General features: G+C 49.1%; 4 protein-coding genes across 5 annotated transcripts; 1 reads left to right on the top strand and 3 right to left on the bottom strand.

The window, feature by feature from the left end:
• Positions 1–24: 24 nt before the first annotated feature.
• RPS25 (ribosomal protein S25) lies at positions 25–1,934 on the bottom strand. The gene is made up of 5 exons (XM_005531099.3): positions 1,795–1,934; positions 1,542–1,637; positions 967–1,150; positions 490–588; positions 25–90 (listed from the first exon to the last, which is right to left on the bottom strand). Exons 1-4 carry the CDS (start codon positions 1,795–1,797, stop codon positions 494–496), a joined length of 378 nt encoding a protein of 125 aa, XP_005531156.1. The 5' UTR covers positions 1,798–1,934; the 3' UTR covers positions 25–90; positions 490–493.
• TRAPPC4 (trafficking protein particle complex subunit 4) lies at positions 1,855–3,682 on the top strand. The gene is made up of 5 exons (XM_005531098.3): positions 1,855–2,121; positions 2,211–2,385; positions 2,466–2,569; positions 2,664–2,790; positions 3,209–3,682. Exons 1-5 carry the CDS (start codon positions 1,947–1,949, stop codon positions 3,285–3,287), a joined length of 660 nt encoding a protein of 219 aa, XP_005531155.1. The 5' UTR covers positions 1,855–1,946; the 3' UTR covers positions 3,288–3,682.
• A 108-nt stretch (positions 3,683–3,790) lies between these two features.
• Positions 3,791–11,669, bottom strand: SLC37A4 (solute carrier family 37 member 4). 2 transcript variants are annotated; one of them, XM_005531096.3, is made up of 9 exons: positions 11,463–11,669; positions 11,141–11,373; positions 9,636–9,879; positions 8,258–8,416; positions 7,799–7,884; positions 7,083–7,196; positions 6,750–6,815; positions 5,530–5,668; positions 3,791–5,242 (listed from the first exon to the last, which is right to left on the bottom strand). In XM_005531096.3, the coding sequence occupies exons 1-9, from the start codon at positions 11,608–11,610 to the stop codon at positions 5,076–5,078; spliced, it is 1,356 nt and encodes a 451-aa protein (XP_005531153.1). In that variant the 5' UTR covers positions 11,611–11,669; the 3' UTR covers positions 3,791–5,075. The 2 variants fall into 2 exon arrangements, with proteins under 2 accessions (XP_005531153.1, XP_005531154.1); XM_005531097.3 differs by lacking the exon at positions 6,750–6,815 and having other exon boundaries at positions 11,463–11,667.
• Positions 11,670–11,766: 97 nt separating this feature from the next.
• HYOU1 (hypoxia up-regulated 1) lies at positions 11,767–24,943 on the bottom strand. The gene is made up of 24 exons (XM_014259845.2): positions 24,764–24,943; positions 24,481–24,574; positions 23,617–23,695; positions 23,230–23,384; positions 23,058–23,134; positions 21,958–22,139; positions 21,271–21,386; positions 20,318–20,501; positions 19,780–19,914; positions 18,813–18,895; positions 18,582–18,714; positions 18,086–18,273; positions 17,694–17,832; positions 17,531–17,591; positions 17,146–17,228; positions 16,806–16,994; positions 16,453–16,649; positions 16,195–16,282; positions 15,561–15,683; positions 15,100–15,233; positions 14,711–14,795; positions 14,008–14,260; positions 13,256–13,339; positions 11,767–12,764 (listed from the first exon to the last, which is right to left on the bottom strand). Exons 1-24 carry the CDS (start codon positions 24,825–24,827, stop codon positions 12,706–12,708), a joined length of 2,985 nt encoding a protein of 994 aa, XP_014115320.2. The 5' UTR covers positions 24,828–24,943; the 3' UTR covers positions 11,767–12,705.
• Between the last annotated feature and the right edge of the window lie 383 nt (positions 24,944–25,326).

The following is a 25,326-nucleotide window of genomic DNA, read 5'->3' as shown; positions in this document are numbered from 1 at the left end:
ATACACATTCTTGAAAAAGAAAAATTATAATCAGTAATTTTATTGTGTGCATCTACATATGACACATTGTTGATGAAGTCACTGGAGAACCTGTAAAACAAGAAGTCCCCAGTCAGGAAACCAGGTCAAAACAACCTAGCACAAAGCAAACAGTCTGACAGTTCAATTCCAGCAGGAACACTTGGCCATGGTGGCCTGTGAGAACAGGGAGGACAAGTGCCTATTTGCCTTGCAGCCCACAGAGAGGGGAACAAATGATGCTTTCCCCAACCAATGAGCACAGGGACAAAATCAGAAATCACTCTAATTCTGGAGAACCGATGTTTCCAGTAACATTCCCCCAGGAAGTTGCTTAGGATGTGAGCAAAATATTCTCAAGCATTTGGAAGAATAGCCCACCACAGCCATGTGGAAGTTGCCCATTACACGTTGCACAGCAGTCCATTAGCTCCTGACACCACGACTCAGCTCCTCAGCACCCGGCCTCACCTCCTTATGCGTCCTCCCCTGCAGCAGGTGCGTCTCCACCTTTCGTGTTTCGGGTATAGATCACTTGGGCTCGGTGCTTGGACACCAGTTTGATTAATCCTATGAAAAAACAAAAATGTGTCAGTGTGCATGTACTGATGGATGCCAGGGATGCTGAGGTCCTTCCCGGAGAGGCAAGGCAATATATAAGAGAAAATAATAGGGGGCAGCAGCTTATGCAAGTCTTTTGTTCCCATCTGGCTGCAGTTACATCACAACCCATCCTTCTGGCAACATTTTTTCTTAGTACAGCAATGCCTCTATGTAGCAGAACTGCTGCTCCATACTTTGGAGCACTTCTGAAATGCAAGCTAAAGCAGTGTCTCTCCAGAAACAATTTACACATGGAGCACTTTAGATGCTTGCAGGCAAGCAAGGAAAACCAAACAGCCAATTCAAGCAGCTTTCTGGTTTTTTTTTCTATTTCTGAGTGCTCACCTTTGCTGAGCAGTTCCTGGAGGGCAGCCCGAGCCAGGGAGCCTCGAATCTTCAGCCTTTCAGAGACAACTGCAGGTGTGATGAGCTTGTAGTTGGGCACTTCTTTGCACAGTTTGTCATAAGTGGCCTTATCAAACAGGACAAGGTTGTTCAACTTGTCTCTCACTTTCCCCTTGGACCACTTCTACTTGAAAAGAGAGAAAAAAACAACACTCCCATAGCCATCTTGTAAGCAAGAACAAAAAAAGGAACTAAACGACGCCCCAAGAACTGCCCCATCAAATGTCTCCGTATCACATCCCAAACTAAAGAAATGGTGGTGAGAGGCACAAAATTGCCTTTGTAAATGCATGCGTTGCAGATAATACCTGCGGTATAAAAATAAGAGGACTAAAGTCTTCTGTTCCTCGCGTTTAACACTACTATGTACGACGTGCTGGCAGATGAAGAGCGAGCTCCTCTAACAAGATGCCCGTCCCCGCCCTCCCGCCGCTCCCGGGGCCCGGCCACGCTGCACACGCGCCAGGCCTGGGGATCCCGCCGCTCCCCGAGCCCTCAGGCCCGCCGGCTCCCACCTTCTTCTTCGCTTTGCCGCCGGACTTGTTCACCGGGTCCTTGTCCTTCTTGGCGGACTTGCCCGCGTCCTTCTTTTTCTTATCGTCTTTGGGCGGCTGCGAGAGGATGAGAAGGATGGGGGGTGAGCGGCGAGTCGCGGGGTCGCCCCGCCGGGCACGTCGCAGCGGCTCCCGCCCCGCTCAAGGGAGCCGCCGGCGTCTCTCGGGGGCCCTGCCCGGCTCGCCGCCCGCCCCCCGGCCCAGCCCCGCTCACCATGCTGCGGCCGCGGCTGCTCCGCAAGATGTCGGCGAGAAAGGAAGAGCCTGGCGTGGGGCGGGGGCGGGCCCCGCGGGCATGGCGTCACTGCCGGGGCGGAGAGGGTGGCGCTGCCGCGGCGGGCGGTGCCTCTGCCGGGGCGCTGCGCCATGGCGATTTTCAGCGTCTACGTGGTCAACAAGGCTGGCGGCCTCATCTACCAGCTGGACCACTACGCGCCCCGCTCCGACACCGAGAAGACGTTCAGCTTTCCGCTCGATCTCGTCCTGCGCCCGCACGACGAGCGCGTCGTCGTCGCCTTCGGGCAGCGGGACGGCATTCGCGGTGCGGCGGGTGGGAAGGGCCGGGTGGGCCGGGCTTATTGACTGACTGTGAGTGACAGACTGACTGGTGCCGCCGCGCTGTCCCCACAGTGGGCCACGCCGTGCTCGCCATCAACGGCGCCGAGGTCAATGGTCGCTTCACGGCGGACGGGAAGGACGTGCTGGAATTCCTGGGGAACCCCGCCAACTACCCAGTGTCCATCCGCTTTGGCCGCCACCGGCTCTCCTCCAACGAGAAGCTTATGCTGGCGTCCATGTTCCACTCGTGAGTCAGGGTGGGCCGTGACGGGACGGGGGTGGCGCGGACAGGGGTGGTGAGGGGCGCTGAGTGGCCTGTCCCCACAGGCTGTTCGCCATCGGGTCACAGCTGTCACCTGAAGTTGGGAGCTCCGGGATCGAGATGCTGGAGACCGACACCTTCAAGTTGCACTGCTTCCAGACACTGACAGGTACCATCGGGCCCTAGGCACCCGGCACCGCTCTGCTTTGTCAGAGCTGTTGCTGTGCTTGGCCTTCCTTATGCTCCTGGCCTTACGGCTCCAGGGATCAAATTCATGGTTCTCGCTGACCCAAGGCAGACAGGGATAGATGCTCTTCTCCGCAAAATCTATGAGATTTACTCAGACTTCGCTCTGAAGAATCCTTTCTACTCCCTGGAGATGCCAATAAGGTAAGGAAAAGCCCACTTTTAGTAACCTGGCTGCAACCCCTCATTGCTTTCTGCCTATACAGTAGGAAATGGCAGACAGTCCTTAAATAGCAAAACTGGCTGAGGGAAGGGGAAGGAAGCCACAGCACACTGTGCTGTGGAGAGAGACCTGAGCTCTCTCCAGTGCTGGCGCTGCTGAGGAGGTGGGAGGTGCACTTCCTTGACACAAACCCTGCTGTCCTACTGTATATTCAGGCCTATACAAGCTTTAATCTTAACTAAGGACCAAGTCAGACTTCAACAGCAGTCGTGTTCTTGTGTCATAACTTCCTGAATCCTCAAAGGATGCAGAGCCAAAGGATGTGGAGATCCTTTGTTAGCTTTGTTAACTCACTTCCATAGGTAAAAGTCATCCCTTTTGCTTTTCTGATGGTTTCAGGTGCGAGTTGTTTGATCAGAACTTGAAGCTTGCTCTGGAAGTGGCAGAGAAAGCTGGACCCTTTGGACCTGGATCATAGAGAAAGCCTCGCCTGTTGTACAGATTTGTCTGAAGAGTGGGGCCTCTCTCTTCCCTGGCTGGCCTCTCACAAAGCTCCCCTCTTCACAGCAGAAACTGCATATCCCCAAAACATGCTTTAGTATCTCCCAAAATACTGGTTCATCCCCTTTGTTGTGAAATGTACCTTAAACAGATTCCTTAGTACTGTTGACATTGGGCCACAGGGCCTTATTTTGCTGTTGCAGCTGTGCTGCACTTGGGTGACGGAGGAAGTGCAGGTCTGCGGCCTTACCCCAGTCAGTGCTTTTCTTTCCTGTCATAAATGTACATATGTATTCTTCCTGTATAACTCTAACTTCCGGTCTTGCAGAGGGTTTCTGTACAGAAGTAATAAGTGTTTATTAATGAGGCAAATGGCTGTTTGCTTTCTGTTGGCGAGGATATTTATGCCAGTGGTACCCCAAGAGGCTAGATGGGTTTGGGTGGTTTTGCTTGCACCACTCTCCATAAGACAACCAGGGCCCTTGTGACATTGCTCTATTTTTATTTCACATACAGAAGATCATCATGTAATTAAGTACAAAATGTAACTCAGTTCCATTTTTTTAATTAAGGCTAGCTAACTACTCTTGCAACCAAGGTATTCAGCAAAGTACCTGCATGCAGGTTCTTTACGAGTTGAACTTGCCTCTTTCAGGACCCTAAAACAGTAAATCCTTTTGGGGAAAAACAAGAATACTCAACAAACTCCTGGTTAAATACCTGAGTGTACTTACTGCAGGGTGCTGGACCTGACTGCTAAGGCTGTCAATGATGGCTCCACTAAGGCTGACTCAAAGGCAGCTCGAGCCCCTGCCTGCAGTAGTGAGAGATGCAACTCTTGACCAAAACCATCCCAGTCTTCACACCTTGTAGTGAAAAAGTACAAGCCAACGGTAGAAATGTGGGTTATCATGAAACCCAGCTGCAGAACGTGTGGGTTGGTGGTGGCTGCTGTTGCAATTCCTGCTGCTGGGATAGTTCTGGCTGATTTGCAGAGCACTGGCTACGAGCTGCCTTGGTGGCAGCTGCCTCCCTTGCAAATCATTAACACTGTATGCAGACATTGCACCAGGTGGGGTCAGTTCACTTAGAAGGACCTTCTCTAAACGCCGTGAATTCCCTGGAAACATGCCTATTTCTAAATGCTGTGGAAAGCCCTGCCGCAGCATCTCCCGCTGTTCCACAGCAACACACTCCTCACTCCTAGCAACTAATCTCACATACAGCTAAAGCCTTGCTGCCGTCAAAGCAGGCTGGTCTGCTGCTGTCATGTGGCTGAGCACACACAGAGCTCATGCTGAAGTGACCTGGGACAGCTGTGCTTATGCAGTTGGATGGGACAGAGGCAGGCAGCAAAGGCTCGGTTCAGGGGCCCTGAGCGGTGAAACTGATTAATGTCTCTGTTAATGGCTGAGACAAACAATAATGACAAAACTACAGGTAAGTGCACCTGAAGCCAGTCATTTCAGAACACTTGTAGTGGGGAAGCTTGGGCTGCAGAGCCTGCTTGCTTCACTAACAGTGCTGTGAGGAAGAGGTACAGTAAAATCATTGCAAATGTAAACTAGGTGAATTATCACATCTTGAGGGAAAAGGTGATCAGTAGCAGGAACCTTGTGCACTCTGGCACCTGACACTGGATGAAAAGTTGAGACATTTTTATCTAGATTGCAGCAATAGGTAAATTCACTCCAAGTCCAGTTAAACAAAAACGAGCATCATTCACATCAGTGTGGGAACATCCTTTCCACCAAGCAGCTTATCCTCAGTCAGCCTTCTTGGAAATCCGGCCCATCTTGGTGCGGATGTTTCGGAGGAAGAAGAAAGCCACTGTGCTAACGATACAGGTGACTTCAGCTACCCAGAAGGCTGTGGCCCAGCTGTAGTGCTTGGCAATTGTACTGAAAGGCAGTCCAGCCAGGAAACCCCCAACTGTAATGAAAAACAAACAGAAAGATAACACTTGTGCGCTCCCATATTATCTATCAATACCTGCTTTTGCGTATGTAACAATTCCCCAGGCCTGGTTTGAACTTAAAGCACAATGCAAAACATGTCGGGCACAGCAGGAAAGCATCCCTGAGGCTTCCAGCTCCATTATCTCTCCCTCCTTAGGTGCCTTCCCATGGTCTGTAGCTTGGCACCCAGGGACTGGACCATGCCTCATCAAGAACGTGCATGGGTTTTGTTTTTTTTTGGGGAAAACGGGTGTTACTTACCATTGGCCATGAGGGCTACTATGGCATGGGAGGTGCCACACAGGTTGGCAGGGGCACTTTCGTTGGCTATGACCCCAAACAGGGCAATCGGCCCATAGGAGGAGAACCCAAACACAGCTCCCAGAGTCAGAATCCACAGCTGTCAAAGCAAGTTTAAATCAGAAACAGGATCTGTGAACCTCACCACTGTCAGTTAGCAACTGTTGACAATTTTCAGATTCAACACACAGTACCAGGGAGTTTTGACATTTTCAGGCTGACACTAGCTCCCCAGCCTGCAGACAGAAGGGATACAGCCAGAAGAGATACAGCCAGAAGCCTGTAGAGACCCCCAAATCCATAAAGACCAGCTGCAACTCCACCACTCCATCTTGCTGGCCAGTGCAAGCTCTCCTCCCTCCCACAGTTCTGCCCCCCAGAGCATACAACACATCCTGTGCTGATTTCCAAGAAACAGAACATTGAAGAGAAGGCGGCAATGAGCCCATGAAATCATAGGAAAGAACTGTGAATCAGGTTGCTTTCATAAACAATCCTGGAGCTACCAACTGAAAGCTTTTCTCAGTTTAGATGAATGGGACTGATCAGAGCATGTTTATTCGTGAGACACCTCTTTCTGATAACCTCTATGTTACTAAACTGAGAAACCAAAAAAAAAAAAAAACCCACATAAAACCCCAACAATCTGAACTTCAATGTTAGCTTATGCTCTAAGAAACCTATCTGGGCCAAAATTATCAGTCTCTTGTTTGCACAACGAATGATAAGTAACATCTCCACATAACAACATGCTTTTAGAATTGCAAACACCATTTCAAAAAGCCCAGAAAGAAGTAAGTGCCATCTTGTTTTACAGATGTGAAACAGAAAGGAGTTAGGAAAACACTTGCCAGAAACTAAGTAAGAATGCATCTGCCAGAGCAGAATCATTCTTTCTGATCTCACCCACAAGACCCCTTAGCTGGCTCTATTTTACCTGATGAACCGAAGTCCTTAGAGCCTTCTGTATAAAACTTTGAAGTTACATAGTTAGACTTTTTAAAGTCAGTTAGTGTACTCAAATTATTATAAGAAAACATTTCTTTTTACCAAACTTACAGTAATCTCTTCTCAATGCCCTGGTTCTAAGTTCTGAGGTGCTAACCAGCCTCTCAGGAAAGGAGTAAGGCAGACCAGGGAAAGAAGAAACAGGCAGAGGGAGAAAAAATGCAAGCAGAAACCTCATGTTCTTTTAGGCCTGTAAGATCAGCTAGAGGTTGCAAGGCTAGAGTCCAGAAGTGGTTTTCCTGAAGAAGAAGAAAAAAATGAAAGGAGAGAAGAAGTTTTGTTTACTTAGCAATCATAAGGGCAGATGCTAGTCACATCTTATGCAAAGCCTGGAAGGCAGGCTGCCTGCAGGAGCACCCCAAGCCAGGCTAAGCCAGTGCTTCTCCATAGTGCAAACAAAGAAACCCTTGGGAATGGGGAAAAAAACAATCATGCTCCCTGTCATCAAACCTCTCCGTTCTAGGACTATCCCTATAAGCAATGGCCAGCTGCTGCATGTGAATTACCTTGTGAGAGTCACCTGTGACTGTGATCCGAAAGAGAAACATGGACACGCACATCCCAGCCATCATGGAAAGCAGCAGTGCATGCCGAGGATTCCCGTAGCTTGACAGGCCCACCTGTGACACAAAGAAGGAAAACTGAGAGTCAGAAACTGGAGGGACTTCCTTTTATACTTGTAGTGACTAACGCCATCCACAGCCCAGTCAGAAACACGGATGGCACATCAACAGCACATTAGTTGGCACGCCTTGTTAGTGTGTATTAAGGGCTGCACACAGTCTGCTAAACAAAACAGTTTGTGCTAAACAAAAACTCTTAATAATGAGCAATACTTCAGTTATCAGTCAGTTCCATCCTGAATCTGCCTCTAGATCCCATCACTGGATTTTAATGTGGAGGTTTTTTCCAGACAGAAGACAACTATCAGCAAACAGTTATTTAACATGAAAATCTGGAGACCACAGTAAAGCAAACAAATTAAACAGATTAGACACCTCAAATCTGACAGGCATATTGCAGCCCCTAACATCAACAGAGCTACTCCCCAGTGCCTTCTGGAGTGTTTGGCAGCTGTGCCCATGCACATGGAAGAACTGAGTGTGGGCTGGTTTCTCTGCTGTGCTCACGGGGACAGCACCCCACCTGAGCAGCTTAGTGAAGCAGCTCAGATTGCTGCTGTGTTCCCTGCCCAGCATGCCCGAAGGTGCACATGACTTACTTTTGCCACTGCTCTATCAGAAAGGTATCCAGCAGCAATGCTTCCCACCAGGCCCCCAATCTCCAAGGCACTCATGTAGGAACTGCCTAGAACACAGATGAAGCAAAGAATGGTCCATGAGATTTGGTCAAAACAGAAAAGCTGCTGTGGGCTCCAGACCAGTCCCACTGCTGTAAGCTCACAGAGGACTTGAGCAGCTCTGCTGGATACAACCACCTGGCTCATCCCTGTTCAGGAATGCCTGTCTGCCAGTCCCAGGAAGGCACCCTGGCACTGGGGTGCTTGGGGCATGCAGTAACTCCATCACTGAGTTATTTCAAAACCTGTGTGTATCAGAGCAGACAACTAGGAGGTAGGCAAACAAGCCCCTCAGGTGGAAGGGCCTCTACCCAGGCAAACTCTGGGCAACACCTCCCAGACTGCAGCCCCAGAGCTTAATAATGCATTTTTCCATCTTACCCACAAGCATGGACTGTCCCCTCTCCTGGATCAGAAAAAGCTGTCCCCAATCAGTACAGCACGTTTTCACTCCAAAAACGACCAGGTAGCCTGTTGAGAGCACCCAAAGGTATGGTGAGAGCAACAGCTCTGTCAAGGTGCTGTTGTCGCTGGAGGAACCTGTAAGAAGGTCAGGAGGAATGTTACTGCAGCTCAAGCCACACCAACCAGCAGCTCAGCAGACAGTTCTGCAGGCAGGATCCACGCATGAGAACATCCCCACACAGGGAGGTATTCACAGCTGCTGAATGGTAGTAAATGGCTCTACCTCCCCCTTGTCTTGGTGTTTTCAGAATCTGTCATTTTATCCCACATTCATTAAAGATTTTAAAAGAATAATCAAAACATTACTTCCAGTAATTTTCTCTATTGCCATTGCGAGTAAACCTTTCACTACGGTTGTTAGAAAAATTACCTCTAGATTCTTTGGGAGTGTTTTTAAGCTGTGCCTGTGAAAGACACTGCAAAGATCCAAACAAAGATGCTTTCAGATGCTACCTTGATTTTTGCATCAGTCTTCCAGGAACACCAACAAACTTGCTCTCCCCGGAGCATTCTCTGGGGAAACAATATTCTTTTCTTATGCAAAGAGGTCAAGTCTGGCAGCACAGGCATGGAACAGAAGCTGAGTTTCCACTGGCCTTTAAAATCCTACTGAAAACCTGTGTTGCAATTCTCATCCACATGTTCTGCTGTCAGAGAAGCACTACACTCAGTGGTCTGAACAAACATTTACTAACTAGATGTCCTAGGTTAGGACAGAAACACTGAGCAGAGTCCATCGTGCACCAGGGGTCAAGAGAGCCTAAGGTGGGGTGAGGGGAGAACTGTCTGTCCAGTGCCAAAGCAGAGGAGCAGAAGGTCAGACGTAAGGAAGCATTCCCTGCTGCTGTTTTTCTCTCTCCACTACCCCATCAAAACTGCATTCACAATCTGAGCACACAAGGCTCTAAGAAAACAGGGATGCTGGTGGCAGGAAGACTTGGCATATATGGGGAGAGCCAGCCCTGAGCATGTCAGCAACACACAAGGTGTCTGCTGGCAGGCTAAGGAGCAAGGCTAACACAGGGCTAACAGCGGGCTTTTCCCCTGCTCTGTCACAGTCTCAGGAGTCCCTACACCAGTCCCTCCCCACAAGATCACAGTAGGCCTTGGTTTATACCATTTCTATCCTCAATTACCACAATAAAGCTGCTACAATCAACCCATTATCGCACGCCTGCCAAACTGTGACTTCAGAAACTGGGGATGATAGGGGTGTCGGTATGCTGAGAGGACACATCTGTACCAGAATACAGACAGAAGGCACTGCCTGTCTGCATGGAAGTCACATGCTCACCTTTCTTCCCTTTCTTGGCTCCTGGTTCAATGTTGGGCAGCCCAACATCCGACGGCTCATTTTTAATCAGGACAAGGCAAACAACAGAGACAACCATGCAGGTGAAGCCAGAGAAGGACAAAGTCTTGCGCCAATCGTAGTTCATAGACACAAGAGCAGCCACAATGGGGCCTAAGCCTCCAGCCAAGTTCATGCTTGTAGACAGGATAGACCACCAAGTCCCAAACTGGGAAGGCTCAAACCACTGTGCAACAAGAAAAACAGCATGAGGTGTAAAGGAGTGACAGCATACCTGAAAACCTTCCCTTGAGGCCCATGATGTGGGGTTGGGGCAATTCAGACACAGAACTCCAAAAACAGGCAGAGGGAATACCCACACCTCACTACTTCAGTCATGCAGGGAGTTCCAAATGTTACTCAAGTGCCAGCCATAAGAGCTTGACAGGTGCTCACACTGTGAGCCAGCTCAGGGTTATTTCCATTTACAGACCATGAAACTGAGACGTGAGGCAGGAGAAGCAAGTTTAAGAGCACATGTTTTTTGTACTCACTTGCTAGGAACAGCGTCCTCCTGGAGAGGTCTGCTGGCTCAGAAACTTGGATGGATACACAGAGAGTCATAGGGTAGGTAACTTTAGGACTCGCTGCTGCATTAAGTATCAGACATGATGGGCTCTGCATTACACGGAGCACTCAGAGCCAGAACCACTTGGGTGGTTCTTGTCAGCAGGAAAATGTCTGAGATCTACATTCATGAACATCTTCAGAAAACACCATGGCTGATATATCTGTTATTTGGGCCCTTCTTTTCTGTGCATTCAACTGTCCTGGGCAGCCCTCTCCTCATCAGTTAGGGGAAGCTAGGTGCTCCACAGAAGGGCAATGAAGTTGTTTATCTCTTCCCCACCCCACCAGTACATGCAGTACATTGATTCCTGGATTTTACATCTTCTGTGAGGGATCAGCATAAAGCTAACCAATTTCCTTTCCTTCTGTCCTAGGGAGAAAACAATCTGGTCTTTTTAGGTCATCACAAACTCCAAGTACATACAGCTTAGGGACTCATCCCATGCTGTTCCTCCATCTTATCCAGTTTTCTGCCTGAACCACCTGTGATTTGGAATTCCCAAGTTGCCCAAGCGTGCAGACAGAACCAGGCTCACTGCCCCTGACCCACAGCAAACCCTGACTTGCAGCAGCAGAGACAAGAAGTCCTGTGTGTCCACGCCTGAAATACTTCATTCCAACAAAGCCTGTCTCTACGGGGCAGAACTCTAGGTACATAGGGGCAAGGGCTACAACTGAATCTTTGCTAGAAGAAGCAGATCTCCGTGCACTGAAACTTGTTCCACAGGCTGCAGAATGCAGACAGTGTTCTAGACCTCCTTGGCTGGAAGGGAGTGAGAAGTCCCTCTGGACTCTGAGCAAGCATGATCTGCATAGCCCTGGTGCCAGAACAGATCAAGAGAGCAGTGGCAAGTTCCCCCACCTTTCTCAGCACTCACCTTCCGCAGTACCTTCCCGCAGGGTGGCCAGCCCAGCCCCTGAGCCAGGCCGTTGAGGAACCAGAGCCCGGCGAAGGCCAGGACGGTGGAGCTCCAGGAGAAGACCACGTTGACCAAGCCCACCATGAGGAGGCCGGAGGAGAAGAGCCAGCGGGCGCTCATCTGGTCCGAAAGGACGCCGCTGATGAACTTGCTGATGGCGTAGGCTGCAGACTGGCTGCTGGTGATAAGACCTGCGGCGGGCAGAGCCCGGGGGTGCTTCAGCCCGCAGCACGGCCACCTCCGGGCCGACGCGGCGGAGGGGCCCGGGACCGACACTCACCCAGGTCGTCCTTCCCCAGCGGCACCTCGGCCATGACGGCGGGCATGACGAACGAGAAGGTTTTGCGGTTGAAGTAATACAGCGTGTACCCCACGAACATGGCCGCGAAGATCACAGCCCGGTACCGCCCGTAGCCGCCGGCCGCCATCGCTCCCCGCGGGCTGCAGCGGTCCGGAGCGCCCGGACGGACACGGCCCCGCCCAGTGGAGGCCCCGCCCAGTGGAGGCCCCGCCCAGTGGAGGCCCCGCCCCGCGGAGGCCCCGCCCCAGCTCCCGGCACACACGGCACCGCTCTGCACAGCCTGTCAAGGAAGTGTCGTTTTTATTTTTGGTTGAAGAGGCCAGAATGAAGAACAATGTCAGATGCACATTCGCAGCCGTCGGACCCCACTCGTGTGTGTGGCGGCAGCAGGGACGGTCCGAGGAGGCAGGAGGTCACGGCCAGGGACAGGAAGATCACACGATTAAGTCGGTCCAAGTGCACAAAATACCAAGGAAGCCAGTTGCCATTAGACTTTCCAGGTTTGGTTGTTTGATCCATGTCACTGTCCTTGTGACTGACTACAGGATGTGCCAACGCGGCCCATCTTTCCCACTCCTCTGCATTCAATGTTGCCTTTTCTGAACTTTTAAAAGTATAAACAGAATCTTTTTGTCAAGTCTCACTCCATGATTTTTAGACTCTGCTACAGAGCACAGACAGTTTTTACAAACAGCCTATGGAAAACAGACACAGCCATATCTCACAGCACAGATCATCTGCCTTCCCAGTTTTGTTCCACCTTCTCATGAATCCAAGTATTAATACACCTCCCACCAGCTGAAATCGCACATTTGCTCTAAGTCAGGGCCTCATATGCAAAGACAACAGCACTTCAGGTCTATATCCTTCTGTAATCATCTTCACAAGAGTTTATGTTCCAAGTTACTTCCTACACCTTAAGATGTTACTTTACTGCTTTCTCCCCACAGGAAAGTCATTTTGGTGACTTCTGTACTGAAACAGAGACAATTCTTGGTGGGCAATCTGCCACACATAATAGAAGAAAAACAAAAATCAATTCACTAAGTTAGTAGAGGCAAAATCTGCAGAAAGAACAAAAAAATAAATTTACATCTCTAGCCCATTGTGTTGTCAGACTCTTGTTGTGTTCCATTTACATCATGACTAACCAGGTCCATAAGAAAAACAAGAAAGTAACAAGGAAATAAATAGATGCTGGCACTCATGGGATTTCAGGGTGTTACAATTCATCGTTTTTCCTGCTTTCTCCTCCAGCTTCTGCCTTCTCTTTTTTGGACCCTGTGTGATGAAGCAAACTCAGTTTCACACTGCAGTGGTTTTCACAGCATACAAAGCAGCACTGAGAGTCTCTGGCATTTGCAAAATCTGCCATAAAACTTGCAGTCCATGGTACAAAGGTTTTGGGGGCTGACACTCAGCTCCATGGAGCTCCAGACATGAACTCTCTGCCTCTGTTAACAGTGCTGCCCTGGCAGTAGGAGCAGCACAGCAGCTCTCAAGCAGAGCCCGTCTCACAGCTGTGGGACTGGCTGCAGACTGCAGGGCCAGGGGCACAAAGCAGCAGTGGTGCATAAGAATTCCACTCTGAACAACAAAGACATAGGAACAGCAAGGAAACAAAATTTGTCTTCCTGTTTGCAGAAATGGATCAAGAATCAGGGGTTCTACCATCATACTACCTCTTACAGATAAAAATCTGCAAAGGAGACCCCAGACACCTTGCACTTGTAGCTCGCAAGTTCCAGATTGTTAGCAAAACATTTACCCACCAGAGTCTGATCCAGGCTTATCATCTATTGCTGCTTTCTCAGCTGTAGGAGGTTCCTTGGCTGGATCAATATCCTCCGTTTTTTCTATGTTTAAAGCAAAAAGAAACAAAAGTCAAGGGAGAACACACAGGAGACAAAGTGCAAAGGTATTAGGTGAGTGAAGGTGAGGTTAAACCAGCCAGCTGTGGTGCCTCAGCAGGACTGTAATCATTCACTCTCACAGCAGATCACTCTACAACACTCAAGAGAAGCACCACAAAACTGCTCCATATTCCCCTCTGAGTGCCAGGCTTTATGTCCCCAGAAGTCCTGGAGACTAACTGGTTGCACAGGCAGATGAACTTTGGAGCTGTGACTGTGAGCAGGAAACCTTGCTCAGACCAGAGGAACCAACAGGAATGCTGACAAACAGCACTCCAGATTTAAAAGGATCAGGGCACTTGGGACCTGAGGATCTTAGAAAGTTCAAAAAACTGCAAGTCCTAGTGCCCCAAGAGTTTTTGGGTTTTTTTCCAAATGGCTTATCTTTCCTAGAAGTCAGCAAGACAGCTACTGACTATCCTTGGAAATTTGAAAATAATTTATACATAGATTTTTCCCAGTTGTCTTTGAAAATTAAGAGCAAACTCAATCTCACAGTCAACTACTGTCCTCCCTTCTTTAGCTCCCATTCAATCAAGAGAAACACCATGTGTTACATGTGGCAATTATATAATAGGGAGTTACATACATGCTCCAAGTCTGCTACTTACCTTCTTGTTTCCCCTCCGTGGGAGGGATAGTATTCTCAGTCTCAGGGGCTGCTGTAGTATTCTTGCCTGAATCAGTTTTTGTGGCGTTCTTCTCCCTTTTGGGTTTGGGTTTTGCAAACTTGGCTTTATTCAGAAGATACTGAACTTCTCTGTCCAAGGCTGCTATCTTGAACTCTATATCTTTAGAGAGCAGCACAGGTTTCTCAGTAGGAGTAAGCTTGTTCTGTTCAGCCAGTGTCTCATTTTTCCAAATCTGTGGGACACGAGGGAAGAGGTGCTCTTGGAATGCTTCTGGGTTCTGGGAACTGCTGTATACCACAGTGTCTCAAAGTCACTGCCCCTGACTATTCTGCTTTACTCAGGACAGCTCTCCTCCGTGCTACATTTCCACCAACCTCTCAGTTACCCAGACATAGGACAAAGAGAAACAAAACCCAGCACCTGCCTTTAAAAATCGAGCGCAGTCAGATCACTGGGCTCAACCCCCACCTTGGAGACAATTCCACATGCAACACAGGAACCACAATTCCGCCCAGGCACAATGGGGTCAGGCTGGGCATTAGGAAACACCGAAACACACAAATGACTTGCTGGTGGCACAAAACCAAAACATGCATATTCTACTCCATGACCTTGAATGAAAGTATAGGTCACAACCCAAACTGCCACGCCACCCTCCCCCAGCATCACCATCCTTCAGTACCGTTGTTTCATTGATGGCTTTCTCCAGTGTACTCAGTTCCACTTCTGTGAATATCTGGTCAGACTCTGGAATCATTCGGGCTCCCCTTGTAGATAAGAAAGCTTATTTTTGTTAAGCCAAGCAGACTGCACTTTGACAACTCTGTGGTTACAGCTCCAGTAATACAAAAACATCACAACAACCACACTGGACTCTTCCTGCCCCCTATTTTGGACAGAGCTCATGTGTGCCTGTTCACAGGTCCTGCAGAACAGGACACCAGGGAGCAGGGTCCTGCTTGCCTTTTCTCAGAAAGGGCCACTGACTTTCACATTCACTCTGGTCTCGCTCTGCTGGCAGCTCCTACATGACCAGTTGCATGACATTCCTTCCCAAAAGCCTGCCCTTACCTGAGAAAGATGGTGGAGTGATTGAGCAGACTTTCTAGAGCGGCCAGGCGCTCTGGCCACTTTCTCCTTTCCTCAACGCGGAAGAAAAGGTTCCTACACAGCTTTTTCAGCTCTGAAAGCTTGTCTTTCAGCTCCTGAAAATGGGGGAGAGGAGAAAGGAGAGATTTAGTTTGACCATTGTTTAACGCTGCCAACTCAAGAAGTTGTAACTGCATTTATTTTTCACTCTATCAAATACACAATTTCAGTGCAGTAAAAAGAGCCACATGAATAAGCCATCAGACAACAGGTTCCTGCTGAAGCTCTTGTAAAAACATCAATGGCTGGGACAGCTTCTTATTTTGTTCTGTGCATAATGCACTGATGAAGCAAGAAACTCTCAATAACCAGATTACAAAGCCTCTGTGGTCACTTCCATGCCAGTGACAGCTGACTGGTATCCTGACTGCACATAGCAATACCTTTGTTGCAGCTGCATAGCCCTCCTCCTCCATCCAACTGGAAGCCTCACTAAGCTTTTTGGAAATTTCTTCTCTCTGCTCCTCTGTTGAGACAAACTGATATTCCTCTTGGTAAAGCTTGTCCTAAAAAAACAGAGCAAGCACTCTGGTCAAACACCACTGAGCCTGGAAGCATAAAACAACCAGAGCACTCACTCGCAACTAGGATGGGGTGTTGCCTGCACCCTTCCAAATCTGAGTTCTGCTCCCAGCATTGCCAGGAGCACAATGGTAATAACACCAGGTGTAGATACACCCACATCCCATGATGGTAACACTGCAAGTCATTATTTCACACACGCTTAACACTAGTTGCTTCTTCTGCACAACAGTTCCTAAGAAGCTGTAGCTTTTTTACAGTCTGGGGGCAATTTTCAAAGTGTTAGACACGCTGAAGGGAAGCTTCGTTTTGTATGGAGGAAACATGGGCCTGGGAAGCCTGACAGCATTAGAAAAAGTGACTGAAAGACAAAATCTGGACTCTTAAATCAGCTTCCCCCAGCTTAAACAATTCAGAACTCAGATCAGCCAAAAGCTGTGCAAAACACTTCTGCTGCTTTCCTGGAATTCTCATTTCTTTATATCCCTCTGTTACCTGGGTCTCAAAGATGAATGACTCCAAGCTGTTGGCTGATTTTTCTCTTTCCTGTTTCTCTAGATCTCTGATTGTCAAGTCTTGGAGTCTAACACGCAAAGAGAAGAGAAATGAAAGGTAGCAAGTGCCTTTGGTTGAGCGGCACATCACACACACTGGCTTCTGAGGTCAGCAGTGCTCTATGAGAGCCATCACCATTCCAAAGCAATTTACCTCCTTCATCTAGAGTTCTAACTCAGCAGAGCCATTTCAACCTACTTTTTCATCGAGCTCTTCAGTTCATCTTCCTCCAGGTCAGGCACATCATTTACATCCAGCTCCATGGTGATCTCATGGACAAGCTTCTGCTTCTTGGGTGCTTTGATCTTCTCTTCCTCTGTTTTGGTAGCTGTGCTGTCACTGGAACTTTTAGACGGTTCTTCCTCTTTTGCAGTTTCTCTATTTTCTTTGGGACCCTGTAACACAAAGGATGTTCTCAAGCAAGGGAACAGATTTTCAGATTCTGCAACTCTTTTCAAAGGCAGGGCATTTCAGAGAAGGGAGAATTCCACTGAGGAAATGCCATTTCTTAGGTACTAAAACCAGTCCCGTTCCTTTAATCTGATGCTCACCTGAGGCTCTAATTTCTCGCCTTCTTCCTTTCTCTGTGACTCTACTTTCGGAGAGGCAGTTTCTGCTTGATCTGAAGACTGCTCTTTCTCTTGTCCCTGCTCTTCACCAGCATCTACAGTATGGCTTTTCTGGTCTTGTTTCTCCCTCTGTTCTTCTTTAACTCCTTCAGCTAGGCTCTCTTCCTCTTCCTGGTCATCACAAGCAAGTAAAGTGAAAAGCAAAACAAAATGTTTAAAATGTGGAAATTCCACACAATGTTTCACAGAACAGGTAATTCTACGTAACTGCCACAGCAAGAGAAAAGGGCTTCCTTCCAGTAGCAGTCACCCTGGGGCTCACCTGAACTGACTCTGTCAGGTTCTCTCCGGTCTCCGGTGTAGGGCCACCACCCCCAAACAGGCTAGAGATAGTGTTTCCCAGTTCTGTTGATGGGAGACAAAAAAATCAAAATATTACATATCCAGAGGAAGAAAGTCATCTTCAGCTCTCAGTCCTTCCCCTCACAACTGCAATGATCACCAAGGGGCTCCCTTGGTAGTGTAGGTGAGCTTCACACACTCCAGACTCATACTTCTCCAACCTCCCCTTGTGTGCACAGACAGCCACACATGCAGTCTGACTGTGTAACCTGCACACCCCAAACCCAAAGAAACACAGTGCTTCTAGTTATTTCAGCATCTACAGGTAACAACCGTCAGTATGAATATCGAAATTCCGCATTTACTTGTCAGTGTTGACTCCTCCTCCAACTTGTCTTCCACCAAGGCCTCAAACACTGATTCCACCTTGGAAATAGAAGCTCAGGATTAGTTTTAAGCAGGGACCAGAGAGAGGGATAGAACTGAAAAATACTTCAGCTGACAACCATCCCAATGGGTGGTGCTTACCCGGTCAAGACTCAGTACACCACTCTCATCCATGTTGAAGTGTGCTTTGATGCCTTTGGATTCATAGTCCGAGTGCTTCTTGAAACTGTCCCCAACTCCCTTTAGCCTCACAGTAGTGAGATTGAGAGAACCAAAAACTCTGATGACACAGAGACAAAAGCAGAGAACTCAGAGGATAATAGTGCTGCAGGACAGCCAACCCCTGCTCTCGCTCATGCTGGTGGCAATGGGCAACTGCAAAAAGCAGGAACCGGCAGGGCCCTGTTTGCTAGAGGACATGCAGCTCAGAAAACAGATGAGCCAGTGCCAGTCACACACATTGGCAATACATTTCCAGTCAGGCAAGTTGCATTGCCACAGAGCTGCCGGCTCGGGTGCTAGGCTTAACTCACCTCAGGTCATCCTGGCTCAGGAATGTCAGATCTCCATAGTTGACATAGAACTCAAAGTCATCTGTGTAGCGGTTGAAAGTGATTACTTTGCGCTGGGGATAGGGCGCCATGCGCTGGAACAAAATCCTCTTGTTATGCTTTAAACTCCTGGATTTATTATCCTCCTCAACTTCACGAGTAAACTCCACCTGCATCACAAACAGAGAATAACACTCAGCAACTGCAAACTGTGGCATCTTACATCAGCAGTGTTCGGCTGCTCTGCCCCATGCAAAAGTCAGGGGGCAGGCAAATATTCCTTGACTGATATTTACATATGCCTGGCTCCTTGAATACCGCATTTCTATTGTAAAGACCTCCTTCTGCTTTCTTTATTAGATTGGCAGAAAGATCTCCAGAGCTTCTATGCTCAAAGGAAGCCGAGAGGTTCCAACCTGGATTGCTTCTCCCAGTACAGCCCCATAGCTCGCACAAGAGAAGGAAAACCAAAGGTTACCTGGATAGGAAACACAGCAGCATCCCGAACAATGAAGGGCTTCACCTTAAAGGCTTTGCTGAGAGCAGCTGCCTGGTAGACTGCACCCATAGCAGCAGCCTCATCGGCATTGATATTCTTGCCCAGCTCTTCTCTACGAAGCGAAAAGCAATAGACATGAAGTTTGCAGCCTCCACATAAACAGCAGCTTGTCAGTGGGAGACAGACTAGAAGGGGGCCTCACATACTCACTTGCCCACAGCTTTCAGCAAAACCTCCTGCACTTTGGGGACCCGTGTGGCACCGCCAACTAGAATCACCTGGTCAATTCCATCCTAGGGATTGGAAACAGTCACCTTGTCTTAAGAAAGCAATTTTGGAAAGCTAGGTCCAGGGCTTCCTTATGCTCCTTCCCCAGTCACCACGTGCTGATATGGTGCTCTAAGAACACCCACACTACACCCTACTGTCCCCATGCAGGCCAGTGCCCAACAGATCTCAGATGAACATCAGCTGTGCCAACAACGAGGCACCTGGGGTGAGGTCTGTCAAACAGTGACAACATGACCATGGCTTCAAGTCACCTGAAACATGGGGCTTGACCCAAAATTAGACAAACTATAGCTCAATGCCACAGGAGACAGTGACCCCAAGAGCCGGTTGGATCTGAACAGACAGAAATAGAGACTCTAAGAGGTAACTCAGTATCTTGCATTGAATACCAGATCCCAAAGCTGATCAAGAGTCACGGCACCCTGGAAAATAAGCATTTAACCTGCAGTGACTCCCCTCCAAAGGACTGCCACAGGTTTGGTCCCACTGCAGCCCACAACAGGGAGTGTGCAAAGGAGAAGCCCAAACACCTGTAATTTTGTTTCCAGACTCCTTCAGTTAAAACTTCAGGAGTAAGACCAGAACCAAGACAAAAAGGGGAAACATCATTACTTCAAACCTACAGCACAAGCGTAAAGTGTTTTAAGACAAAGAAGCCCCTCCTCCAAGTCTCTAATTTCTGGTAGATAGTGCAGGGGAAGTGTGACACACTCCTGCTCGACACTGCAGCAGGCAAACTCTCTGTAGCACCAACATCACTGTCACAATAGGAGGCATCTACCTCCTAACAGTCCTGATAACACAACCACTGATGCCTCAATCATGATGTGGTAACAGCTCCACACACAGAAGCTTCAGGCTTGGTAACGAATTTTCTTAAACCCACCATGTTCATCTCTGCACTACTCAGAGCCTGCTGCACGGGGCCTGGGACACGCTTGAACAAGTCGGAGCACAAATCCTCAAATTCCTGTCTTGAGACCTTGGCTTTGAAGTCTATGTCATCCAGCAGTCCCTCAATCTGTCCAGAAAAAAAAACGGGCAGAATGAAATTAATTGTGGAGCATTTTCCAAGCAAAGTCCTTGCCCAGTGTGCAAATAGTTCTGGCTTCTGTAACACACAACAGACCTGATCACACTCATCTGAACCCTACCATTGCTAAAGTGATGAGAGCATGGAACATGGGTGTAACAGACAGCTTCTCTCAGTGAAAGTTTATTTAACATACTTGACACGAATAACTCTTCTTCAATCCACTCAATCACCGGTGCTACCAAGCGGGCACAAGCTGAGAGGGACCACCAGGAGCGATGCTCCTCAGCAGACCTGTGCTGCAGAGGGACAGTGTTCCCTTACACCAGTCCTCAACCCACCCACACTTAGCCCAAAAAAAAGCAGGAGCCCCCCCAGCAGAAGTTCAGACCTGTGCCATGTGGTCAGCATTCGCACTCAGCACAGTTTTCAGGCGGTTGGCTTCCTTCAGCAGTTTGGCCATGGCCCGAGGATTCTTCCGGACATCTTTTAAAGGGTGCTGCTCATTAAAGAGTTTTGCCAAGTAGTCCCGGAGACGAAACTCCATCTCTAAACCTCCAAGAGTACGGTCAAACCTGAGAAAAAGAATGAAGGGAGGTGTAATATCTGAAACCAAACTGGAATATAAATTTCATGTATTATTTCACAAATATGCAGAGCAGCAAGTGGTCAAAAGTAGCTGCAGTATTATCAGCTGTAATGACTGTGAAAGAACAAAGGTTGTCCCCCCAAAACAACACACTATAATGAAAGGAAGAAAAACAGAAATAAAAGATTCATTACCACAGCAGCCTTTCAACAGGAAATTTCGTAATATTTTAGGTAAATGCCTTATTGCTAAGAACGTCAAACAGCTGAGAAGCCAAAGGACAACTGTATCAGGTCCCAGGTATTTTCTTGAAAACAGCAACATAAATGCGTTAAGAGTTAAAATTGCTGGGCTGGGTATGCACAGCACTCCCCTCTTTATTTGGGAATGCATTAAGTACACTGCATTTTCATTCCTCTCTAGAAGTGTATTCTTCCTTTTCCAACTGATACACTCTATAAAATTACATGAAATGGAATAGGCTCACATGGCTTGAGGCTATCAAAGGCAAGCCTAAGTCAAACTAAGTACACTGGTTCCCTCCTAGGCTCCTGGAAGTTCTCAGTTACCTCCTACAAAAGACAGCAACACTAAAATTATTCCCGACTGGAGCCGTCTTGCTCCAAATGTTTCCCCTTCAGCTATCTAAATTACTGAAGCCTCACTGCAAAATTCTACATGATGAGAAGATTGTGAAACAAATTGTTTCTTTCCTGAGACCTGTGGAATTTGTGCAACTCGCATGGAATTCTTACCCAATGCCTTGGATCTGCAATTGAGGTTGGGTTCCCGAGTCCTTAGTTTTCACTGTCTGATATGTAACAATAGTACAAACAGTGCTTCCTGCTCCCATGTCGTAAAACATGATATTCTGAAAAGAAAAGCTGTGACAGTGAAGCAGAAACACCTGGATATACCCCATGAATAAGGGAAGAACCCTTTCAGTGTGATACAGGCCACAACTATCCACTCCCTGGACTGACTTTATACCCTAAGGATAGGAGTCATATTTTGACCAAACACAGGCAGTGTTCAGGGTCATGTTTGACAGGAGACAACAAAACTTCTAATCTATTTCACAGTTCAAAACCCCAAGTTTTGCTCTTTCTTCAGTCTCAAGAAAATCAAGTACTTCTGAGTCAATGTTCCAATACTTCAAGTAATCACTGCTGTTACTTTCTCCAGCTGATGGGCAAGGAACAAATACAGGTTCACAAAATGAGAACTCCCAGGATCTGCCCTCACTCCAGCAGCTTTCAGGCTTCACCACCCATGCACACAGGGCTTAATCTCTTTGTCTTGTTGATGAACACATGGAAACAGAGGAGATTGCTCGATCAGCAGAGTCCACTGGAAGTTCTCTTGAATTTTTTTCTGCAGCACTTTCTCCCCTGAATGCAGGCAACTTGGCAGAACTCTCTGCATCTCCCAAATGCACTTACCTGCGCCGTGGCATTGATGTCTTTCCTCCTAAAAACTCCATAGTTCAACGCTACAGCCGTGTTGTCATTGATGAGCTGCAGCACCTTGAGGTCAGCCATGCGGGCAGCGTGCAGAACTGCTCTCCTCTCTGCTTGGTTGAAGTAGGCAGGAACTGTGATCACTGCGTCTTTGATGGACTGCTCTAAAACAATTGCAGGGAACTCTGCATCAGTGTAGCTACATGCAAAGACTTCTTGAGACAGAGTGACAGCAGCAAACCCAGAGAAGGCAAGGTGAAGACTCACATAGGATGCAACCCTGCAGCAGCAGTCAGGGTCCCTAGGGATGAATCTCTCTGTATCCTACTGAAACCAAGCGGACTGGCATATTTGCACAAAGCCAAAAGTCTACTTGACCTCACTTTCATGTGTCAGGATACTCTCAAATGCTCTGGATAGCCTTCCATTTCAACAAATACTATCTTCATGGAGCCTATCTTCATGGAGCCTAACATTGTCACTGGAACATATTCACTCTCCAGCAAAAAGTCTTTGGACTGGCTGTAGTGTCACTGACCACATGACAAAGCCTCCTAGTGATTTATCCACTTTTCATTACTATAGTATTTCATTAGCAACACAGCATGAAATATGCATGACAGCCTCTTCTCTGTTAGCAAGTTTCACACCAAAGGGCTATTTTTGCTCTTTTAGTTCAGCTCCAACAGCAAGTTTCCATCCAGAACAGCTACAGCACAGCCTTCACAGAGCCACTTCCACTCTCCCCTGCAGCTACCTCCCATGTGCCTCCACTCTGATTACACACATGAGACAGAAAACATTTTTCTCCAGAGACTGCCTGTAAGACTCTTTCACTGCAGGGCTAGGTGGTAAATGGGGTGTCTGCCCCCAAGAGTAAGATTAAGATCCCAAACTTGCCCAATATTAGAAACAAATGATAACTGGATAGCTGCTAAGTCTTGCTTACAGCCTACAGCTAGAGAGAACCAACACCCTGTTTCTAAAACCCCTGGGTTTCTGAACATTTTTGGTCTCTATTTGAATCCTATAGTGTACAAACACATACATATACAAACAAGAAAAAGCTAAATCCTTCCAACCTGCAAATTCCTCAGCCAGACCACGTGAATAGTTCAGGACCATCCCCAGCATCTCCTCGGGAGAATACTGTATCGTTCTACAGTGGGAAAGAAAATGATGGCATCAACAATGAGTTGCAGAAGCCTAGCAGCTGAAATCCATCCCACAAAGAACCCAGAAGTAGCCACTTACGGGGACAACTTGAAGATAACAGTCTGTCTTGTCTCATCCTTCACCAACTCATGCTCTGGGAATCGGGACTGGTACAGTGCCACGTGGGGATTATCGATCCGCTTACCCAGCAGATCCCGGAAGTATCGGAATGCCACCTTGGGCGTCCTTATGGACTGCAGAAAAAAACCCCACATCACCCACTTGCATTCCTTCAGTTACGCTGTTCTCAAACCAATCTCTCCCAGATTATGTGGGGAACAACTCTTGCTATGGGATTATGAGCACACAGACATTACACAGAGCCAATAACACACCAAGGAGATGAGAAGCGCAGGACAATAAAACGCTGTTTCAGACGTTTATCACAATGTGGAATACATGTATTCTGTGAACTGGAACTCTTACCATCCCCAGCGCACTGTCACCAAAGAGACGCTCGCTCTCCTTCAAGGAAACAACCACAGGTGTTTTCCTTCGTGACTCCCTGAGGAGACAGAAAGAGGAATAAACCAGTTGAAACAGGTGAACATTCTGGTCTCCAGTGAAGAAGGATGTTGTTCCCATTACAGGACTAAGGGGCTACCACAGAAGCTGCCCCCTCCTTCAGTGCTTTCATTTAGACTATTTTGCTTTCCTCCCCCCTATATCTATATATCTATACAGTATCTATAACTGCCAAATTTCAGGGAATTGTGTGAGAAATCTCCTTGTTACCTCCAGACCCCCAGAAATCAAGGATGTACCTGATCATATGTCCTCTCTCACCTGCAGATTCTTCACTCAGTGGCTTGAATATGGGCTGCAGCAGCAGCAGCTGAATGCAAGAGATTTACCCATGCTGTAAGTGTGGGGTTTGAACAGCTGCAGCAAAAACAAACCTGGCTCTGCGGGGAACTATGAATCAGGGGACAGGTGGGAACTGGGTGCCCCTTTGGGTTTGCACCACAACCCGTCCTTAACCACGTGGGCTTTCGGCAGTTGCTGGAAAGGTACCCAAAGCGCACCCAAACACCTTAAAGGTGAGTTAACAAACCGTCCTGGACGATGCCCCGCAGCTGCCCACCTGGGGCAAGACTGAGTCACAAGCCTGCGCGGGAGGATAGGAGCCTTCCTCTAGCAGCACAGGAACAGGGATGGCCGAGTCCCAGCCACCCTCACTTTCCGCCCGCTCCCGGGGCGGGTGGGGAGGCAACAGCCGCGGCAGGACAGACCGGATTCCCCCGGCACCTCTCCCCCGGCACCTCTCGGCGCAGCGGAACAGCCGCTCACTTGTTCAGGACGATCTCCATGGGCACCCCAGGCTTCACGATGGCGATCTTCATCGACTCGCTGCCCACGTCCACCGACATCACCGCCACCGGCTCTGAAAACAAACCCTTGGTGAGAACCTGCTCCCGGTGTGGGCAGCCAAGACAAGGACGGCCCGGACAGGGGGCTGGGGTGGCACTTTAGCACCGGCCGCTCCTCCCCAACGGCCCCGCACCGTCGGCGTCACGGCCCAGGCTGGGAGAGCCCGGGGATCCGCCGCCTCCCCGCACCGTCCCGCACGTACCTGCGGCGGGCAGGAAACCGAAGAGAAGCAGCCAGGGCAGCGCCCAGCTGGGCAACCGCGCCATGCTCGGCACCGCTCGGCTGGGTTCGGCTGGGCTCAGCACCGGCCGGCTGGACTCGGCTGGACTCGGCCCGGCCCGGCGCGCGGAGCAGCCCCGCCGCGGCGGCCCCGCCGTCTGGCCCCGCCCCCGCCCGCACGCGGCAAGCGCCCATTGGCGCGGCTGCCAGGGCCGGCCCCGCGCGCCAATCCCGCAGCGCGCGCGCGTCCATTGGGCCACGTCGGGGGAAGCCGGAAGGAGTCACGAGCGGGAGCCGCGGCCCCATTGGCCGAGGCCGCCGGCAGCGGGGCCGCGGGGGTTGGCCTGAGCGGCGCGCGTGCCGGCCTCACACGTGAGCTTGCGCGCGCGCCACACGGCAGCTGAGCCACGTGCGATCCGCCTGCACCGTGTGCGCCCCCTGGCGGCCGAGAGGGGCCTCCACAGAGCCACGCCTCCTTGTACACCGCGCCCCCAAACCCCGCCCCGGCCCGGCTCGGTTCGCTCCCGGTTCTGGCTTAACTCGGGT

The sequence above is a fragment of the Pseudopodoces humilis genome, chromosome 25 (assembly GCF_049639895.1).
Source record: "Pseudopodoces humilis isolate 2021_Gansu_Grassland_sample_001 chromosome 25, ASM4963989v1, whole genome shotgun sequence".
Classification (NCBI taxonomy): domain Eukaryota; kingdom Metazoa; phylum Chordata; class Aves; order Passeriformes; family Paridae; genus Pseudopodoces; species Pseudopodoces humilis.
This window is presented reverse-complemented; position numbering and strand designations above follow the sequence as displayed.

Excerpts from the sequence above, each read along its gene's own strand:
- RPS25 (XM_005531099.3), bottom strand. Across the intron at positions 1,151-1,541 it reads GCGGCAAAGCGAAGAAGAAG|AAGTGGTCCAAGGGGAAAGT; the intron begins GTGGGAGCCGGC and ends CTTTTCAAGTAG. Across the intron at positions 589-966 it reads CCAGGAACTGCTCAGCAAAG|GATTAATCAAACTGGTGTCC; the intron begins GTGAGCACTCAG and ends GTTTTTTCATAG.
- TRAPPC4 (XM_005531098.3), top strand. The coding sequence starts at position 1,947 with ATGGCGATTTTCAGCGTCTACGTGGTCAACAAGGCTGGCGGCCTCATC. Across the intron at positions 2,386-2,465 it reads CTGGCGTCCATGTTCCACTC|GCTGTTCGCCATCGGGTCAC; the intron begins GTGAGTCAGGGT and ends CTGTCCCCACAG. Across the intron at positions 2,791-3,208 it reads TCCCTGGAGATGCCAATAAG|GTGCGAGTTGTTTGATCAGA; the intron begins GTAAGGAAAAGC and ends TGATGGTTTCAG.
- SLC37A4 (XM_005531096.3), bottom strand. The coding sequence starts at position 11,610 with ATGGCGGCCGGCGGCTACGGGCGGTACCGGGCTGTGATCTTCGCGGCC. Across the intron at positions 8,417-9,635 it reads AGCCAAGAAAGGGAAGAAAG|GTTCCTCCAGCGACAACAGC; the intron begins GTGAGCATGTGA and ends ACCTTCTTACAG. Across the intron at positions 7,197-7,798 it reads CTGATAGAGCAGTGGCAAAA|GTGGGCCTGTCAAGCTACGG; the intron begins GTAAGTCATGTG and ends TTTGTGTCACAG.
- HYOU1 (XM_014259845.2), bottom strand. The coding sequence starts at position 24,827 with ATGGCGCGGTTGCCCAGCTGGGCGCTGCCCTGGCTGCTTCTCTTCGGT. Across the intron at positions 22,140-23,057 it reads TCTGGCTGAGGAATTTGCAG|AGCAGTCCATCAAAGACGCA; the intron begins GTTGGAAGGATT and ends CAATTGTTTTAG. Across the intron at positions 13,340-14,007 it reads CACGGAGGGGAAACAAGAAG|AAAAAACGGAGGATATTGAT; the intron begins GTAAGTAGCAGA and ends CTTTAAACATAG.